Here is a 22,141-nt window from a genome sequence, read left to right as displayed (position 1 = left end):
TAGCAGCTTCTGAACCTGTGAGCTATGCAGTCATCCGTGAATATTACCCCTCTGGCCTGATCAATTGGCAAAAACTTGTTTATTTACATTTTGGCCACATTAAAAATGAGTCACAACCCCTAACAGCCATAAAGCTCAGGACAACAGGAACACAAAGACAAGAGTGGGATCGTGCGCAGCTCGTAGAGCACCACAGCTGATCTATGGTACTGTGTGGAGTTTGCATGTCCCCTGGATGCTCTGGCTTTCTCCACATCCTAAAATGTGCGTCTTGGTAGGTTGATTGCCCACAGTAAAATCCCCCTTGTGTGCAGGCAAGTGTTTGAATCTAAGAACAGCCAACGGGAATGTGGGCAGAAAAGAAATAAGATTAGTACAGGATTCACACAAATAGGTACTTAGTTGTACAAAACACTGGATCTGCACAGACCAATGTCTATAACCGGCACCTTTAATGCTCTCAAGTTAAACACCAATTTCATGAAATAAATCCTGGAACTATGGGAGTTATTTTACCAAACCACAGCAAGTTAGGCAGTGGCCTGGTAAAGGGCAATTGTTTGCCAAGAAGATCCACATGTTCAGCATTTTTTTTTAAAAAGTCTGAATTACTTAATTGTTTTCTTTACATACAAAACTGCAGTCATTTAAAAAAAAATCTGAGCAAGTATCAGGTTTTAATATCTCAGAGCACTGATTGTGAGAAATCCCCAGGTCAATTGCAACCAGTATATAAACCAGTGGTTCCCAACCTTTTCTATGCTCCACATCCCTAGGAAATGTTTGATTAATGTTCACACCCCCTACAAAAGTAATATCACATTTGAAGAAGAAAAAGTCTGATTTCTAATTTTTGAACCACATACAATATTGTGGGTGAACAAATTGAACTTAAAAAATAAGCTTTTAACTCAGTGCATAAAATGCAAATACAAATCGAGCAATTAGATTCTAATTTATTCAGAAAAAATTGTAAACGGTAAAATCAATCCCAATTGTGAACATAAAATTCAATGACTTCTTTGCTCCTGCTTCCCAATTTGTCAAAACGTGGAACTTTCTTGCTGACTGCAATCCGCAGGTTTGCTTGTGGATTTAGGCGATTCCTAGATTTTGTCTTGATTGACAAAAGAGAACTGAAACCAGATTCACACAAGTATGTTATTGCAAATGGAATGAGGACACGGAGTGCTTTTCCACCAAGTCTTGGGAACAAATCCAGTGCTGCACACCAAAACTCCTCCACAGTCTTGCTTTCAAATTGCATTTCAAGAGCTAGATTCGTCCGCAAATCAGTAAGATCTTCCTTCAGCTCTTCATCATCTGACATTTTCTCCAAATTGTAGGAATATGGATACATGATCTATTCTTCTGAAATCTTCAGGTCTCCGGCAGCAAAATATCCATCAAAGGATTCTGACAGCATTTCCAAATGAGCCACAATTTCTTCACGCACAGGAGTTATGGATCCAGCATCATCAAACATCTCTTCTAGTGAAGGAAGATTTCATCCTTTCCATCTTTCGACGCCAAAGACGTAACTTTTCTTTGAAGGCATTCAATTTTTCACAAGCCTTCACTATGTTTATCCCTTTTCCTTGAAGAGCAACACTCAGGTCATTCATACGAGTGAAAATTAAGTGAAAAGTAAGTAAGCCAGTATTTGGGTGAATTCCTGTGATTCCATTGCCCCAACCAGATCACACTCATGCTCCTCCAAAAAACTTTGATTTCTTCTCGCAGTTCGAAGAAATAGGTTAAAGCATGTCCTCGTGACAACCAATGGACTTCTGTGTGGAAAAGCAAAACTAAATGCTCACTTCCCAGATCCTCACAAAATGAGTTGAAGATGTGATGGTTCAAAGCACACCCCCTGATGCAGTTGATGATCTTCACACAAGTATCAAGGACTTTCTTCAAATTTGGAGGCAATGTTTTTGATGACAAAGCATGCCGATGAAGAAAACAATGGGTAACTTGCAAGTCTGGAATCTCCTTTTTCATCAATGCAGAAAAGCCAGATTTATTTCCAAGAATTGCAGGTGCCCCGTTAGTGCACACAGAACCAATGAATTTGATATCTAAATCATGTTTGGCAAAGAAGTCTTTCACCAGCTGCATCACATCCTTTGCAGTTGTGTTTGTTTTTAGATCTTTACAAAACAGGAAATCTTCCTTCACAGCACCATCATTGACATACCTCACTAATGTGATGAGTAGACTACAAATGGAGACATCAGTTGACTCATCCAACTGAATAGAGATTTTGAGAGGACTAGCTCTGACATCTGAGATGACTTGGTCCAAAATATCTTCACTCAAATCATTGATTTGGTGGTGAATGACATTATTTAATAGGGGCACCTGTTCAAATTTTTTTCTTGCTTCTTTGCCCGGGATAATTGTCACCATTTCCAGTGCACATGGCTTGATGAGATCTTCTGCAATTGTAGGGGGCTTCTTGGATTTGGCCACTTTATATGCCACTTGGTATGAAGCAAGAAGTAGTGGTTTTTCAACAGAAACAAAAACTAATTTTGGAAGAGTTCCTTGTGAATCAAAACGAGCTCTTTTGATTTTCAATGACCCAACATCATGTCCTTCAACGTCGACTCCGCCATGCTTGTTCTTGAAGTGCTCTTGAAGCTTGGATGGCTTCAGAATTGAGTTGAAAAACACAATGCTACAAAGAATGCACTGGGGTTTTTGCAAGCCATTATTTCTTGATGTGCAAGTGAAACCAAAGCACACATAGTCATCATTCCATTTCCTTCTTTTTGACATGAAGGGTTAATGAAGGGTTAAGGGTAAAGAGAAAAATTTGAGCTAATATGAGAAAAACTATCTAAGTCAGGGTTGACCGCTTTACTCAACCAGACACGCCTATAGCAAAGTATCGCAAGAAATACGCTTTCGAATATTATGATATTATCTGATAGGATAAATCATCAGGTGGAAATGCTACGGGGATGCAACGCGACTTATTAGGCTATTCTCTACTGAATTTACAGACCTATTTCCGATGATTACCAGAGTTATGAACTCCCATCATACGATTCAAAGTCCTCCGTGCTAACCATGATACCTCCTCAACTAACACAATCCAAAATTATCAATGATTCAACAAAAAAACCTTTTAAGAGAAAAAAAACCTTTGAAATTCAAAACTTCTTTAATGCATTGAGACAAATACGAATGAATGACTTCAGCTGCTTTTTATCAAAATGCAGCTTTTTAAAATTTTATAATTGAATAATTTACCTACTGTCTGCGGGTTTGGTTTTAATGTGAAGTTGTTACTCGATAGTTGATTCAGGATATATTAAGATTTTGACATTATGGGATGATTTTTAACTCTGAGATGTAACTTTCTAGCTAACATTGATGAGAATCCTCAACGCTGACACAGGCAGCGGGTGACTGGAGTGTGCTTGGGACAAACGTTACTACCACTTCTGAAGGCACACTGGCAGCTGGCTGAGTGATGATTCGTGACTCGTCACTCAAGGACACAAGCCACTCTTTGTCGCACCCCCTGAAATTCCATCTTGCACCCCAGGTTGGGAAAACCCCTGATATAAGCAATCCAATAGAAAGAAACACTTGACCTGGATGAGAATGGCACCCTCTACTGCCTGGGCAAGGTTAATGCAGGTACTGATCAGGAGCATTTGTTCACTTGATTTCAATGTTCCTCGAAGATTGCCATTTTTCTCAAGTTCGTTCATCTGCTGCCTAAAATTAAGAAAGGGAATGGGTGTTACTACTCACACACCTTTTAAATTCAAATATCTATCACAAGTAACTATAAGAACTAACCAAGTCAGGAAAGTTTCATTAGTTTTAATTTGATAACAGCTTGGTTCTTTATTTGCAATCAATAACCAGTCAGTTAACTGAAAAAGATTTTGAAATTGCATAGCATTGCATCTGTTAATAATACAGGATAGCGCTGTGGGGAGCCAGTTACTTTAGTTTATTATCAAACACACCAGGCACAATGAAACATCTTCCTTGTATTAAGTTCACAGAGCTAACAACATACATTGTCATAGAAAATATCATATAGTCAAAAAGCAGAAAAGGACAGAATGAGGCAAAGGTTGTAGTTCAGTCTGAAGTACACCAAAAAGAAATGCTGAAGTGACAGTAATGGAATAATATAGAAAGGTAAGAATAACAAGCCCAATAATGTGGCAGCACCACTAGGAAGGGGATATGAAAGAGGTGCAGGTCTGATAGCAATGTGGAAAAGAAAACAAATAGTTCAGAGTCATCCAGGCTTTGAAGCTCCTGCATCTTCTCCCTGAAGGCAAAGAGAAATAGTGAAAGAGACAAGCTTTCTTGATGATACCATTCACCTGCCTGAAGCAACGCACCATGAAGATGGAGCGGATAGAAGGAAATGCTGTGACTATGGTGAACTGGGCAGAGTTTACTACTCTTGCAACTTCTGTCAGTTCAGAACATAACAAATGTCGTACCAGGCCAAGATGCACCTCAACAGGATACTTTCTATAGCGTATCTGCAGAAGTTTATGAGAATCCTTGCAAACAAACCAAATATTGTCAGATGCCCAAGATGATATACAAGACAACATATTCTCTTGATCACAGCACGGAAGCACCAAATGAGGTTGCTGGTGATATGGACTCTTATGAACTGAAGTAGTCGACCGTCTCTACAGTAGCTATGTTGGTGAGGATGCAGTTACACTCAGCAACTCCTGCCCTCTTAAGTAAATAACCAGCTCTTTTGCTTGCTTATGTTAAAGATTAGGTTTAAATCATGCTCCCAAGCAGTTCTAACTTTAGAACGCCTCAAGGTCACTAACTTAGCACAAATTGAAGATATTAAGCCTTTACCCAATGGATTAATACAAAGAAATAGGTCCACAACATTTTTCCTCGGGCATCGCAGGAAAGTTGGGTAATAAAGGGTTAACAAAATGTCTGATTTGAAGGTATCTAAAGAAATGAGTATTAGGTAGGTTAAACTTTACAGGCAGTTGTTGCAAAACGACTATCTATGAAAAAATCTTCAAAGCACCGCCTAATGCCCTTTTCTATACCAATCATGAAATGTTGAATCTTGCATAGAAGGTAGGAAAAGATGATGGTGTAAGATAGGACTAGAGAGAGAGAAACCATGAAGGCCAGTATATTGTCTAAACTGAACCCATATTTTCATGTATGTCTAATAAAAGGATTAACAATTAGTCTAAGCAAGTGACAGGGAAATGCTTCTTCATCTGATGCAGTTTGGGATTCAATTCTCAAGTCAGTTAATTCAACCTCTATGTGCTCGCCACTGTCTTTTACAGTTTAAAGTTGTACATAGGGCTCACATGTCTAAAGCTAAATTGTTGTGGTTTTATCCTGACATTAGTCCTGTTTGTGACAAGTGTAAAAGGGACGAGGCTTCTTTTATTCATATGTACTGGGCTTGTCCTAGTCTAGAGAAATTCTGGAGAGAAGTCTTCTTATCTTTATCCCATATTCTTAATTGCCACTTAGAAGCTAACCCTCTGATTGCCCTTTTTGGTACCTTGGGTGAAGCAGACATGCATTTGAGTCTGACTAGACGTCAAACACTATCTTTTGCCTTTCTTTTGGCTAGACGCTTAGTTCTCCTCAGGTGGAGAGATGTTGCCCCACCCACTCATGCTCAATGGCTTAATGATATTGTCCTGTTTAGACCTTGAAAAAATGAATTATTCACTTCTCAATTCAGACATAAAATTTCATAAGGTGTGGGGACTTTTTCCTCGAATACTTTCATAACTCCTCTTTAGATTGTTTATTCTTTTTTTCTGTACCATAATTCCTTACTTTCAGCTTTTTTCCCCTGTAAGTTTTATGGTTTCTTTTTGATGAGAATTACATTATAGTTTTGGTAGTAGGCAATTTTTTATATATGTTTACAGCTCTGTGGGACCGAATACTCCAATTAATATTTCTTTTACATGGTTGGCCTGGAGATTTGTAGTGGGAGGGTGGGGAGGATACTAACTTTATATTTTAGTTTGGGTGCTGTTTCCTTATTGTTATGAATTATATATTTGATATGTTTATTTTCAACTGTATTAATCTTCATTTTGTTGTTGGGTTTTTTTGTTTGTAGTTGTTTTGTAGAAATGCATAAAAGATAAATAAAAAAATGATTAGGTTGGCAAGCTACAATTTCATTCTAGTGGTAATGTAAAATAGATGATCTTAAATCAGTAAACTATTCCACATCGCTCCCAATTTCACTGAGCTCCAAACAGGAAGCATAAGTGTTACTATATTGTGGGGGGGGGGCAGTCAGTCCTAAGAAAAAACAATTATAGCCTTACAATACAGAAACCAGCCCTTTGGCCCAAATGGCCCATGCTGACAAGATTTCCCATCTAAGCTAATCCCATTGACCTGAGTTTGGCCCATATCCCAGTCTAAACTTTCCTAGCCATGTTGCCAATGCACCTGCCTCAACAACTATTTCTTCCACAGTCTAAATAATTGCAAAAAACAAACAATAAATCACCAACTGGGATTCACAAGCAATTTTCTCTGCATGATGCAGCAGGTTCTCACTGCTGTTCTTGTTTTCTTGAAATCACCAGCACTAGAATGGTACAATCCCCTGGAACTGCTGCTCTGGTATGCAGGTAGATGTGACAGGTTTCAATTCCTAATAACTGTTCACAAGTCAGAAATTAATGACAACAGTGTGGTAGGGCATCAGAGAAAAAAAACTCCAGTGGAAGAGTAAAGAGACACAGGGAGAATGGCTGTCAGCTGGCCTTACTGATACATTAAATGAGCAAGGGAGTCTGCTCCTCACTTCCAGTTCTGCTCAGCCTGACCCAGCCCCCAAAAATGTTACAGCTCCGGAGGGGGTGGGGTGGGGAGTGTGGTGGGATGAGAAGGCATGCAGCAATATTCTGTCCCATTCCTAATCGACACAAGATTCCTGCAGCTGGCAAATCCATCCCACTGGTCTCCTAAATATCCATTTGTCTGTATGGCCTGGCAGACGCTTGTAACCTGGGAAGGACCAGCATTAGTTGCAATTAGAACCTGCTTGGTAATGAAATAGCATTAAATTGTTCTAGATGTTTTCACGTGTACAGGTCAATTCCTCCATAGGCTAGAATACAAATATACTTACTTTCCACTCCTGAAGGCCATTCTGGAGTAACATCAATCCATACAGCTGCATATTTTACACTGTAAGGTCACCACCATTAACTGATTTTAATCTGTTACTACAAATGCATTGTACATGAAATGGTTGCTAAAGCTGTGATGGATATTTGTACCTTGGAGGTTTTGTTAATCTTGCTTTCTAAACAACAAACTTTAAGATCAAACAGATGTATTAAAACTTCTAACCTATATTGCTTTGTTTAGTTTCTGGTCGTCAATGGGAGTCAGTCTTCAAATCTTAAAATGTAAAAGGAAGGCAGTAATCAACTTGAAGTTAAAAACACAGCTTTGCAAACAAGCTCTGCTTACAGCAGATGGCCTGTCTGTGTGAAGTAAGAAGTAGCTCACTACACCTGCTTTATTGCTGCTTAAGGGGTCAGTATAATAAATAGGTTGTTTAATTTTGCTTTTTCAAACAGACAAGCTGACTTTAAATTGCCTAGTTCAAGGAAGCTTGCAGACTAGATGGATAATATAATTTAGCATAATAACAGTCATGGTGGACATGCTGCAGGACGGGGTGCGAGCCAATGCAAGCTCCATTTTGCCGAGTAAAGCTCCCACTGTTTGCCGATTAAAGTGATGAAGGAGATTGAAGCATCAGAGTGAGTATGGAGGGGTGAGTGCCAGCTGTCTGTCTTTTGATCACTCTGTACTGGAGGGGAAAGTGGTCTGCCGCTAGGCCTGGAGATGATCCCCAGATATTTCTGTGTTTCAGATGTGGACTTTGGACTATAGACATTTTCCCCTCCAGTCTTATGCTTTTTATATTGTTCTTATTTCACCAAATCTTCTCAGTCTTTTTTTGCGCAGGAAGAGGGATTTGGAGGTCGATGGGCCTAATCTGTTTCGTTCTTTTTTTGTGTGTGGGAGAAGGATTTTGGGGGTTGATAATTGTGCTACCTTTCTTTGTTTCTTGGCTACCCAGAGAATGGAATAATTTCAGTTATAGACTTTGCTAATAAATGAATCTTTTGTGTTAAATGGGTATCTGAGGAAATGTATCCATGTGAATTCAACCAAGAGGTAATGAAACAGTACAAATATAGAGAACAGTTCAGGCTTATTGGGAATGGAGTAAGGAACATCAAAGAAACATGGGGAAAACAGTGTGAACCAGGATCCATTCCTCTGCCTGTTTTAGAGAGCAAAGGCAATCTATTCATCTGCAACTTGGTGTCTTTTTAGTTTAAAGGAATAGTACCTGTGTTTTAGAAATGTTTAAGATATAAATTGTCTTGAGTTTTAAATGTGGTTTAAGAGTGTTGTTTTGGATTTAAACATCTATCACTGAAAATAAATGGCTGTTTTAAAGTATGTTGCAGGTTGGAAGTCTCTTCTCCTTGGAAGGGAGGGGGGACCCACTGTTCAAATAGTGGGTATTGGCAGCTAAACTCACTGTGAAAAAATAAACAGGGAAGTGAACCAGTCTTTGAGGTGGGGTTGTTACAGTACTTTACAGTCTTTAGAGAAAGTACTCGTGGCAATTTATATCCAAAAGGGTTTAAGGTCTTTGTTTGAGTTTAGAGTTCGGTGGTCAGCAATTCAGAACCATCACTTAACATGCTCATAATATGCCAAAAGTATTATTTAGCAGTTGTCCAAATAGGAGAGCACTCCAAATCGTACTACAAGATGGTCAACATCCTGGTATCCAGTAGTTGTGCAGGCAAATGCTGGTCGATACTACAAATGCGTTAACAGTGTAGCAGAAAGATGGGACCTGCTGGACTCAGATAAATTTGTACTAGGTCCTAAGAATTCATGCCTAGAGATAACAAAATGGCCCCTTTGTAGATGGAAACCAAGCACTCAGGTGGGAACCACATGCTTATGGGATGGAATCTGGTGACCCACATCTTAATCCTGATGTATGGAGATACTGTATATTCATCCCAGGCAGCACCCACAACAGAAATACTAATGAAGTCTGGAGAACAGATGCTTGGGAGCATGCTCTAGAATTACTGGAAAGATTCTATAACCAGTAAAAGAATACAGAGACAGGTTCTTGTACAGGGAGACACTATGCTGTCTCAGTATGAACTTCTCAACAAGTTTTTGGACCTTTGAATAGTCGAAGTTTGCAGGCGGCAGGTGCCACACCTCCAGCTGATGCTGAAGGAATTCTGAAGTGACTGCTTTAGAATGCTGGGAAGTTACGGGCCTCTGGGCCAGTCATACTCCCCGGCATATTCAGCAATTCTTACGAACGTTATTTCCCACAGCCTCCATTCTGAGTGTGGAAATCCACATCAGATATATGCATGGATTTATAAGCAAATAAATGGGGGAGATGTATGCCAAAGACAGGGTACTATATAGAGTAAAATGCTCAAAGGCTAGGGCTTACCAACAGCTTATGAGATAAGAGAACAAATGGCAAAGGTAGACTGAGACTTAGTTCATTCAATAATACCACCCCTTTATCCTCATGAAAACCTCAGTACCATGTACAGAATAGTCCTTAATCAACACCCCATACATGAATGATTTCAGGTTGTTTAAGAGATTCAATACATCCACATGGAGATAGCAAGACTACCACTCGTTCCCACACAAAGGGTAACAAGGTATTCAGAACAGGGTCCTCCCCTTTTCCCTCTAAAGGGAACATAGGGTCAGTAACAAAGTCATCAAACCAACCTTGTTCCTTGGATCAATCGCATACACGGTGTTCTCGTACACCATCCCCTCAGCAGGGAAGTTAACCAACAAACTAAACAAGCTCCCTGGAGACTGCCTGCCTTAGAAAGAGGTACTCACTCACAACCTAGATGGCTAGAAACTAGGCTTAATTCAGTGACCTTTAGCTCCACCCTTCTCTTTGCTGTACGAAGTCTTAGACCAAGATGCTCCTTCTGGGACAGAGGGAACATTCAGAAGTCCCAGTGATATTATGGGAAAAAAAAAGAGTATGCAACTGAGCACGTCATGAGGCCCACCCCATCCTTTAGCCTCTATACAGAGAGGGCTGTATAAATCTCCACTCCCTCCTCTGCAGCACAGGGAAAACAAAATGTAGAGAATGAGAAGGCCAACACTAATAATAGGCATCCGTTAGTCTCAAGAGACCATGGATTTGTGCCTTGGAAAGTTTCCAGGGCACAGGCCTGGGCAGTGTTGTATGGAAGACCTGCAGTTGCCCATGCTGCAAGTCTCCCCTCTCCACCGATGTTGTCCAAGGGAAGGTCAAGGGCCGATACAGCTTGGTACTGGTGATGTTGCAGAGCAATGCGTGGTTAAGTGCCTTGCTCAAGGACACAACACGCTGCCTTAGCTAAGGCTTGAACTAGCAACCTTCAGATCACTAGACCAATGCCTTAACCACTTGGCCACGCACCAACACTAATGTAATGGAAACTGCACAGGAAAACTTTTGCCACAATTCTACTCAATATGCTCCATCTAACGAACAAGATACAGGCTTTCAAAGTCACACCTTTCCATGTGCCAAAGCTTATACTTTTGGTAAAATTCAACCCTGCCATTGAGATACAGCAACAGTCATTTCAAATAAATGCTGCAAGGATTGACTCATAAAGGCTTAAATCTTGTATAGATCTGACTAATGGTTTCTGGTCGCACCCAACCCTTGAAAGTGACACACAGAGGCTATGTAATTAATAACATTTAAAAAATTTAACTTTATTGAACAAAAGTAGATATCCAATGACCCTAAAACTCTTATAATCAACTCTGGACCTACCAAATTATGCTAGAGCTTTCATACCTGACTAAGCTCAATTGTCAAAATCAGTGTATGACACATATAAAATAAAAATTCTAAAGCCTTTTGTTCTTACCTGAAAAGATCATGAGGCACTAGAGAAACTGATGATTGCAGTTCAGCAAGCAATAGACTCTGGACAAGGAAGAGGTTATTTGCCCAGCACCAGGCCTTAACCTCTTCCACCTCCTCTTGTAGGCTACATCATCAGGGACTGCAAGCAATAATGATTCTAATTTAAATATCACTAACTGGCCCTCATTTCTTGGCCATATGTGATCTAATACACTGGAAGTCTTAAATCCTTGCCTTCGGCAAAGTGATTGTTCCTGTCCACTCCTGACCACATTGCAGATGGAATAAACAGACACATGGAAAGGCAAAGAATCACTTGCAAAATAACTAATAACACCCCAACAAAACTGAAAGATTCCAGTACAGATATTGAAGGGAAACTAATTGAGGAAATTATTGACATGGATCCCTTTACACTTGAAAAAAAGTATAGACAGTTATGTCATTGAATGTTCCACTCATGGGAACATGACATTGAAATCATTGGACGACAACACTGTGGAAAACCATTTTTTTTTTAAATGAAAGCCCGTTGGCTTCCTCGCCTGTGCAAGTCTAGGGAATACACACTCCAGTCCTGCCAAACCCATAAGATTGAGATGGCTCTCCCACCCCAAACCCTGGTTTGTTTGGATGCTGTGTAATTTGCTACCCTGTTACAACTCAGTGCCAAGAAACAACAGACAGCGCACTACATATGAATTATATTTATGAATCTTAACTAAAAGGGTTAATAAAGAAAGGAAACAAAAACAAGAAGGGCCCATTATAACTAAAGTCAAATGTGCACAATTTTGAGTTTAACTCTTCCCAAAATTCATATTCACCAATCCTCAGTCGATCTCAGCACCTGGCTCCATTCAATCACAGTCCCCACCGGGTCGAATCTTACAAATGATTCTCTCCAGTGTCTTTTCTCTTCACCTTCCATCAAACAAAAAACCCAAGACCAACCTTCCTTTGTGTTCCTCACAAAGCCTCTCCGCCACTGTTCTCTCGAACCTTCTCCCAGTTTCACCATCCTAATTGATGACACACATTCCTCATCTTCAACAATAACCCAAAAGGCTGAAAGCAGTACAAACTGCTCTTACAGAACTGCTAAAATGAAATACCTATAGCACAGCAGCAAAAATGTGAACTAGGGTGTTACATTTAAAATGACAGTGATAATGCAAGTTGCTGTAAGCTTGTTACCATTGTCCGGTGGTGTGACAGATGACATGGGAGCTGCGTAGCCTTGGTTGTAGCAAGGACTAGGCCTGCCTGCTGCTGTAGACCAGGTGAGAGACGTGGAAGTGTTTATAGCATGGCACCTGAGCTTGTCTGGGGCTTGGCCTCTCCTGTCGGTGCTGCCCTTCCGTGTTCAAGCGATGGAATGACAGGCTGGATTGTGTGCGTCTGCACACTGTCACAGGTTTGTACCATCGACTGCCAGACATTATCACTCGGGGTCAGGGTCCTGTTCATTTTCTTTGAGTGAATATGCTTCTTTGCTTACTATTTTGATTATGTTACTCTCCATTTTTGAATGTTTTGTTGCTACTTTGAACGCCTTGCACCTTCACTCCAGAGGAACGTCATCTCATTCTGCTGTACCCATGTATGGCTTGAATGATAATTAAACTCAATTTGATTTGATGTGATCCTTTGGTTCACTTGGAAGGTAGTAATTTCTGATGCCAAGTTGTTCAGACACACTGCTGTCAGAGAATCACCCACATTTTAAGGTTTGTAGAGGCAATGACTCAGAGAAATCTGATGCTTTAATCTACATTATGTTGCGCATCTCAAAACAGAAATGCAAGTCGGGTTTTAAGGAACAACTTATGATAGTTAGAACAAAGAATATTCTGGAAGAGCTTGACACTTATTACGAATGGCTGGAAGAAATTCAGTCAAATTAAAATAATATTTCATTATGCATCAGAAGAGTATCTGAACTGACAATCAGATACAATATGAAACAGTAGTTAAGACCTTTTCAGTTGCAGCAAATTTAGCTTCTGCAGTTGCAAATACTATTTCTGTGTGGGTTGGCTCTACTTGGACACTGTGTCACAGATTCTTTTTTGCAGTTTTCCCAATGGATAATTCCCCTAGCCACTGGAACTGTTTTTGTAGTGTTCTTTTTGTAGTGCTGAACTGTTGAAGTTTGCAAGGATGAAGTTTTAAGCAACACACACAAAATGCTAGAGGAACTCAGCAGGCCAGGCAACATCTATAAAAAAGTACAGTTGACGTTTTGGGCCGAGACCCTTCAGCAGGACTGGAGAAAAAAAGATGAGGAGTAGATTTAAAAGGTGGGGGAAGGGAGAGAGAACCACAAGGTGATAGGTCACGGGGAGGTGGGGGGAGGGATGAAGTAATGAGCTGGGAAGTTGACTGGTGAAAGATAGAGGTGGGGGGGGGGGAAGAGTCTGATAGGAGAGGACAGAAGGCCATGGAAGAAAGAAAAGTGGGAGGAGCACCAAAGGGAGGCAATGGGCAGGCAAGGAGATAAGATGAGAGAGGGAAATGGCAATGGGGAATGGTGAGGGGAGGGGGCAGAAGTTCGAAAAATCGATGTTCACGTCATCAGGTTGGAGGCTACCCCAACCAGAGTGTGGCCTCATCGCAACAGTAGAGGCGACCATGGATTGCCACATCGGAATGGGAATGGAAAGTGGAATTAAAATTGGTGGCCACTAAGAGAGCCCACTTGTTCTGGTAGACCGAGTGTAGGTGCTCAGTGAAGTGGTCTCTAAATCTACATCAGCTCTCATCGATATACAGGAGGCGACACTGGGAGCACCAGATACAGTTTATGACCCCAATAGACTCACAGGTAAAGTGACTTCTCAGTTGGAAGACTCCAGGCAAGAGTGCAGTTTTGGAAACTATTGCTTTTTATATAACTAATGCAGTATCATGGGTCATTTCTTGTATGTTTGCTTTGCTATATTTTGCTCATACTCATATCTTTATCTATTCCTCTGTTTCATCCTTAACCCCAGAAGAGTAAAGAACAGGGTCTGCCCTGATCAGGTTATCGTTACTCCTCTCATTTTCCTATTCCAGATCACTAATGCTGTGATGGGGTGTGCCTGTTTCTTGCCTCATCTTTAGGCAGCGGCGGGGGGGGGGGGGGAGAGAGATGTGGGATGTATCCATCGTGAATAATTGATTAGAGAGATCCCGTAAGGGAAAGTGATCATAATATAATCAAATTCACCTTGCGAGAGTGGAGATCGGACTACTGGAAAATGATGCTAGGGGCCAAGGAAATGGTGGACAAACTGAATAGGTATTTGTTTCAACACTGTGGAAGACACTAGCAGTATGATGGAAGTGCCAGGTGTCAGGGGTCATGAAGTGTGTGACAATATCATAACTAAAGAGAAGGTTCTTGGGAAACTGGAAGGTCTGAAGGTAGGTAAGTCACCTGGATCAGATGGTGTACACCCCAGGGTTCTGAAAGAGGTGGCTGAAGAGATTGTGGAGGCATTAGTACTGTAATAATCTTTCAAGAATCACTGGAGACTTTTAAGACTTTTTAAGAATTTAAGACTTTTACTGGAACAAATTACAGGAACACAACTTCCCCATAATCCAATATTACTCTTACTAGGTGATATTGAAGGGATAAAACTGAAACTGAAACTAAATAAGTATCAGAAAGAATTTATAAAAATTGCACTGGCAGTAGCCAAAAAAGCTATTGCAGTTACTTGGAAATCGGATACACATTTAAGTATAGATTCTTGGAAGAAAGAAATCTATGGTTGTATTCCATTAGAAAAAATTACTTATAATTTAAGAGATAAATATGAAACATTTTTGAAAATTTGGAGCCCTTATTTACAAAAGACAGGATTAAATATATAGATGCTTTTAAGATGAAACAATTGGTTATTAGGGGAAAGAAATAAATATACATATTAAAATTATTACGAACTCCATGGAGCATGTGGAGATCTTCCAACCACCAGGCATTCTTTCTTTCTTTCTTTCTTTCTTTCTTTCTTTTTTTTTCTCTCTATGGGGCAGTTAGGGGGGAGGGGTTAAGGGGAGGGGGTATGGGTTATATACATTGTTTTTTCATACTTTGTAATCATTTAAAAATGCAATAAAAAATTATTAAAAAAAAAAAAAAAAAGAATCACTGGAGGCTGGAATACTGGAAAATTGCAAGTGTCACTCCACTCTTCAAGAAGGGACAGAGACAGAAGAAAGGAAACTATAGGCCAGTAAGTCTGACATGAGTGGTTGAGAAAATGTTGGAATCAATTATTAAGAATGAGGTCTCAGGCTACTCAAAGGCACATGATAAAATAGGCCATAGTCAGCATGGTTTCCTCAAGGGAAAATCTTGCCTGACCTATCTGTCAGAATTCTTTAACGAAATAACAAGCAGAGTGGACAAAGGAGAATCAGCTGCTGGTGTGTACTTGGATTTTCATAAGGCCTTTGACAAGGTGCCACATGTGAGACTGCTCAACAAGCTATGAGTCCATGGTATTACGGGGAAATTTCTAGCATGGATAAAGCAGTGGCTGATTGGCAGGAAGCAAAGAGTGGGAATAAAGGGAACCTTTTGTGGTTGGCTACTAGAGATTAGTGCTGTACCACAGGGGTGTGTGTTGGAACTGATTCTTTTTACGTTATACGTCAATGATTTGGATGACGGCACTGATGACTTTGTTGAAAAGTTTGCAAAGTTTGCAGATGATATAAAGATAGTTGGAGGGGCAAATAGTTGTGAGGAAGTGGAGAGGCTAGAGAAGGACTTAGATTAGGAAGATGGGCATAGAAATGGTGGACGGAATACGGGAGTATCGGAAGTGTATGGTCATGCACTTTGGTAGAAGAAATGGAGAGGTAAACTATTTTCTAAATGGAGAGAAAATACAAAAAAGGTGCAAAGGGATTTGGGAGTCCTTGTACAAATGGACAACATACACAAAATGCTGGAGGAACTCAGCAGGCCAGGTAGCATCCCTAAAGGTTAATTTGTAGGTTGAATCTGTGGTGAGGAAGGCAAGTGCAACATTAGCATTAATTTCAAGTGGACTCAAGAAAAAAATAAAACAAAGATACAATGTTGAGACTTGTGAGGCCTGGTACTGGTACTGGTGAGGCCTCATTTGGAGTACTGTGAGCAGTTTTGGACCCCTCATCTTAGAAGGAATGTGCTGAAACTCTTCTTCTTCGGCTGTCCATCAATTTCGATGTTGACGGAGGCCTGGGCAGGGTTGTATGGAAGACCGGCAGTTACCCATGCTGCAAGTCTCCCCTCTCCACGCCACCGATGTTGTCCAAGGGAAGGGCACTAGGCTGATACAGCTTGGCATCGGTGTCGTCGCAGAACAATGTGTTGTTAAGTGCCTTGCTCAAGGACACAACACACTGCCTCAGCTGAGGCTTGAACTAGCGACCTTCAGATCACTAGACCTACGCCTTAGCCACTTAGCCATGCTGAACCTGGACAGGGTTCAAAGGAGGTTCCAGGATTGAATGGCTTGTCATATGAAGAGCATTTGATGGCTCTGGGCCTGGAAAAGAATGAGGGGTGACCTCATTGAAATCTATCGAATGGTGAAAGGCCTTGATAGAGTGGATGTGGAGATAATATTTCCTATGGTGGGAGAGTCTATGACTAGAGGACACAGCCTCAGAATAGAGGGGCATCCTTTTAGAACAGAGATGAAGAGGAATTTCTTTAGCCAGAGAGTGGTGAACCTGCTGAATTCCTTGCCACAGGCAGCGATAGAGGCCAAGTCTTCATATACATCTAAGGCAGAGGCTGACAGATTCTTGGTTGGTCATGGCATGAAGGGATGGAGAAGATGGCAGGAGATTAGGGCTGAGAAGAAAATTGTATCAGTCATGATGAACTGGTAGAGCAGTCTTGATGGGCCAAATGGCCTAATTCTGCTCCTATATCTTATGGTTAAATAAAAACAGGCAATGCTGAAAGAGCCCAATAGGTGAGACACCGTCCCTCAGGTCAAAGACCATTTATCAGAACTTAGAAAGAGAGAAATCAAATTAGTCTAATTAGCAGCAAAGATGGCAATGGGTGGAACAAGGAAATGTCAATAATCAAGTGAAATAACCCAGCCATGAAATGTGCAGCTACTGTGTGTAATAGGTCATGCTAATGTTACGAAGTCTGAGTGATGCTGTATACTTTGCACATTGCACAGATGAAAGATGTCGTTCCTTGACCCTACATTGGGTCTATTGTACTGTGCAGGCCACAGATACAGAAGTCAGAGTGGAAGTGGATGGATTGTGAATTAGAAATATAGTCAACCAGAAGCTCGGGGTCAGTCCAGTGAACTGAATACAGTCACTCTGCAAAGCAATCAAGTAACCCAACCTGTGTTTAGTTTGTCCAATGTAAAGGCCACATTGAGAATAACAAATGCAGGACACCAGATTGGAAGGACTGCAAGTGGATCATTGCCTCATACTTCAGTGTATTGATAGTGGGAAGAGAAGAGGTGAAAGGAGAGGTATTGCACCCTGTCATTGCATGACAAAGATCCATACAATTGGGAGTAACAGGCAGGGACTGAAGAGTGGATCAGGGGATCGTGAAGAGCAATCCTTTTTTAACATTGAAAGTGGACGGGAGGGGAAAACACGTTTGTGGTGGAGTCTTGAAATGGCATGATCCTTAATCCCTCTTGGTAAACACCGATTCAGTTGCTATGTTAAAAACGAGCTACAAAGGCATTTGAAAGCAAAAGATCTCTAGGTTTGAGCAAGTGTGTCCAGATGAATTCTTTTGAAACAGGTGTAATTACATTGGTCAAATGGTTACCTTCTATACTGTATGCGTGGTGGGGGTAAAGTTGATGGCTGCACTAACCCATCAAAGTGAGGTTTAATTTATTTCGTTAAATTTAAACTCTTATTTTGAAAAGACATTCGATAATAAAATGCAAATAACAACACATAAAAAGACAAAGTAATTAAAACGTGGAAGTAAAAAGTGTGGAAAAGCAAGTCTCTAAGCTGATGGCAAAGAAAGGGTGAGGCAGATTACCCATCAGTGTACCAACATTCAGCTCAGATAACGGAATTGCCCTCATCTCGGGAATCAACCTGGGGAACACCCTCTCCACCGCCTCCAAAGCCAGTATAGACTTCTAGTAAGGAGACCAGAACTGCACGTGGTACTCCAGGTGCAGCCTCAACATTAACCCTGTACAGATGCAGCATAACCTCCCTGCTCTTAAATTCAATCCCTCAAGCAATAAAAGCTAACATTCCATTTGCCTTGATAGTCTGCTGCACCTGCAAACTAACCCTTGCGATTCATGCATTAGCACTCCCAAGTCCTTCTGCACAGCAGCATGCTACTATCTTTTACTATTTAAATAATCTGACCTTCCATTTTTCATTCCAAAGTGGATGACCTCACATTTACCAATATTGTACTCCATCTGCCAGACCCTTGCCCACTCACTTAACCTGTCTATCTCTCTCTCTCTCTGCAGACTCCCCATATCCTCTGCACAATTTGTTTTTCTACTCAATGTAATGTCATCAGCAAACTGAGATACACTACATTCAGTGCCCTCTTCCAGATCGTTAAATGTATATTGCGAACAGCTGCAGGCCCAGCATGGACCCCTGCAGCACACCACTCACCACTAATTGTGATAGAGAAACACCAATGTATTCCAACTCACTGCTTTCTATTGGTTAACCATTTCTCTATCCATGCTGATACATCACCCCAACTCTCTGCATCCTAATCTTATGGATAAGTCTTTTTATGCGGCATATTATCAAATGCCTTCTGGAAAACCAAGTAAATAACATCCATCTGTTCCCGTCTATTCACTGTGTTCGTTGTAGCCTCAAAGAACTCTAGTAAGTTTGTCAAACAGGACCTATCTTTGCTGAATCCATGCTGCGTCTGCCTGATGGATCCAATTCTTCCTAGATGTCTCGTTATTTCTTATTTTATGATAGCTTCAAGCATTTTCCCAACTACGGATGTCAAACTAAATGACCTATAGTTACCTGACTTTTGTCTACATCCTTTTTTTGAATGGTGGCGTGACATTCGGCTTCTTCCAGAGTCCAGAGAATTTTGGTAAAGCCTCATCTATAACCTCTGCTATTTTCTTCAGTGAACTGGGATGCTTTCCATCAGGACCAGGGGCTTGTCCATTTTTAGGCCTGCACATTTGCTCAGCACTACCTCTTTAGTGATAGATATTGTATCGGGGTCCTTATCTCCCTTTGCAACCATATCATCTCTCTTCGGCATGTTAGACACGTCCTTCATCTTGAAAACCAATACAAAATAGTCATTCAAAACCTCAGCCATTTTCTCATTACCCAATATCAAATCCCCCTCTTGTCCTCCAAGGGACCTACATTCACTTTGGCTACCCTTTTCCTTTTATACAATTAAAAAAAAGTTTTACTATCTGTTTTTATATTTTGCGCTAGTTTATTTTCCTAACCCATCTTCATTTTCTTTATTGCTCCCTTAGCAGTTCTTTGTTGCTTTTTAAAGTTTTCTCAATCTTCCAGTTTCCCACTACTCTTGGCAACTTTGTATGCAAGAGCTTTTAGTTTGATGCCTTCCTTCATTTCCTTAGTTATCTATGGCTGGCTCCCCCCACCCTTGCTTTTAACTGGAATATACTTACATTGAAAAATCATGGAAAAACCATGGAAAAATCGCTTTGAAAGTCTTCCACTATTTCTCAACCGTCCCACCATATAGCCTGTGTTGCCAGTCTACCCTATCCAACCCTATCCTCTCTCGTCCTGTTGCAGTATCCCTTATTTAGACGTAATACACTGGTTTTAGATCAAACTATTGCAACCTCCATTTGTATTTATACTGTGATCACTCTTTCCCACTGTTATACGCTAACTATAAGACAATAAGACATAGGAGCAGAACTAGGCCATCTGACCTATTAAGTCTGCTTCGCCATTCAATTATGGCTGATCCTTTTTTTTCCTCCTCCTCAATCAATTCCTGGTCTTCTCTCTGTAACCTTTGATGCCATGTCTAATCAACCTCTGCCTTAATTACAACCACCTGGCCTCCACAGTTGCACGTGGCAACAAATTCCACAAATTCACCACCCTTTGGCTAAAGAAATTTCCCAGCACCTCTGTTTTGAAAGAGTGCAAATTTTAAATTGAAAGTAGATATCCCTGGGCACGGCACACGGAGTCTTTCAAATATTTGGGCATCATTATGCCAAAAGATTTGGCAAAATTATCAGAATGTAATTATCAGCCTTTATATAAAAAAAATTAAGAAAGTTATGACAAGATGGAATCCAATTCCGTTCTTCAGTCTCAGTTCAAGGATTGAGTCTATTAAAATAAATATACCGCCCAGACTGTTATATCTCTTTCAGACCGTATCAATAGAGATTAATCAAAATCAATTCAATGAATGGAACAAGATGTTATTAAAGTATATTTGGCAGGGTAAAAGGCCTAAAATTCATCTCAAAACTTAGCAATTAGCAAAGGAAAAGGGGGGGATGGGGCCTACCTTCTCTTAGAGATTATTATTTTGCAGCACAGTTGAGAGCTGTGATATGTTGGTGCAACCCATCATATACGCTCAATGGAAAAACATTGAAGAGCGGGTACTTCCCATCCCCATACAAGCAATTTTGGCTGATAACAACCTGCAAAGGTACATAAATGCTATTGATAACTCATGGGTGAAATTGACTCTTAAAATATGGAAAACCACTATAAAAGAATATAATCTAGAGGGAGACATTGCAATTCTTAAATGGTGTGCATAGGACTTGGATTTTACACCAAATAAATTGGATGCTGGATTTAAGGACTGGACAGCTAAAGGAATAACAGTTCTTTGCAACATAAAGAAAGAAGGAACTCTGTTCAGTTTTGAAATGCTTAAAGAGAAACACATTAGAAAAACAAGATTTCTTTTACAAATTGGTATTTACAGATGCGACAATATGTTAATAAGACGCTTAAAGTGCAAAATCTTATCAGGCAAGTACATGCTTGATAGAGCTATTTAGAAAAGCATATAATTCAGATAACGGTTGTCAAATCTTAAAACACATTTGACTTCATACATTAACAAAATAGGAGAAGGAAAGAGGGATAATTATATCTGAGGAAGAATGGACAATAATATGCTATCAATGGAAGTGTACCAATTCACAGAAATGGAGGGAGTTTGGATGGAAAAACTCAATAAGATATTTTATTACACCCTCCCAGAAATCCCATTATGATAGTAACCTTCCTGCTTGCTGGAGAAATTGTGGAAATCAAAATACAAATCATTATCATATTTTTTGGGACTGCCCTGTTATCAAAGACTATTGGAGGGAGATACACAATGTCCTACAAGACATCTTTAAATGTGAAATATCCTTGGAGAGTAAGACCATATATTTTGGATATATACCTCAAAAATGGTTGAAAAGAGATAAATATTTAATGAATATACTGTTGGTGGCTGGTAAAAAGACTCTTACTAGGAAATGGTTATCACAGGAGAGCCCAACTTTAAATAAATGGATGGAAATTACAATGGACATTTACAAAATGGAGAAGATAACAGCATCTGTTAATCATAAGCTGGAACAATTAATCATTCTGGGAAAAATGGTTTAACTACATAATGCCTCATAGGCCTGATTTTATTCTCACAAATCAATGAATATGTTGTAAAAAAGATCCCTCCCTACTTGTACATAGTTTTTTCCTTTTGCTTGTTTTTTTTTCCACTCTTTTCTATAAGTGTATACCTCAGATAAATATTATGTGGAGATTAGTGACATATGATTATATGACATATATGTACAATGTCTGAAATACATCTTACAGAAATGTTCGTTTGATGATGAACCAATAAAAAAAATTACAAAAAAAATTGCTAATTTTACATGTCTCACTGCAAAGGACCAGATCCAAGACAGCAGATTCCCTTGTAGGTTCATTAACATGCTGTTCAAGAAAGCTATTATGTATGCATTCTATGAAGTCCTCCTCAAGACTGCCTCGACCAATATGATTCACTCAATCTATGTGCAAGTTAAAGTCTCCCATGATAACTGCTGTTCCATTCTTACATGCCTCAGATATTTCTGTTTATTGCATGTGCCACTGTAATGTTAT

The 22,141-nt window shown here is 40.1% G+C and overlaps 2 protein-coding genes across 3 annotated transcripts in view; one reads left to right on the top strand and one right to left on the bottom strand.

Moving 5' to 3' along the window:
• Positions 1-22,141, top strand: part of ift88 (intraflagellar transport 88 homolog) — a 187,257-nt gene that overhangs the window by 74,212 nt on the left and 90,904 nt on the right. The window lies entirely within an intron of this gene.
• cryl1 (crystallin, lambda 1) overlaps positions 1-22,141 on the bottom strand; it is an 88,234-nt gene that overhangs the window by 57,846 nt on the left and 8,247 nt on the right. For both annotated transcript variants that reach the window (XM_059964223.1, XM_059964222.1), the window contains exon 3: positions 3,609-3,735. In XM_059964223.1, the coding sequence (XP_059820206.1) occupies positions 3,609-3,735 (127 nt within the window). The remainder of the gene's footprint in view (positions 1-3,608; positions 3,736-22,141) is intronic.

Source organism: Hypanus sabinus, chromosome 3, assembly GCF_030144855.1.
Source record: "Hypanus sabinus isolate sHypSab1 chromosome 3, sHypSab1.hap1, whole genome shotgun sequence".
NCBI classification, from domain to species: Eukaryota; Metazoa; Chordata; class Chondrichthyes; order Myliobatiformes; family Dasyatidae; genus Hypanus; species Hypanus sabinus.
Note: the sequence above shows the minus strand (reverse complement) of the source record. Positions and strands in the feature narration are given on the sequence as shown.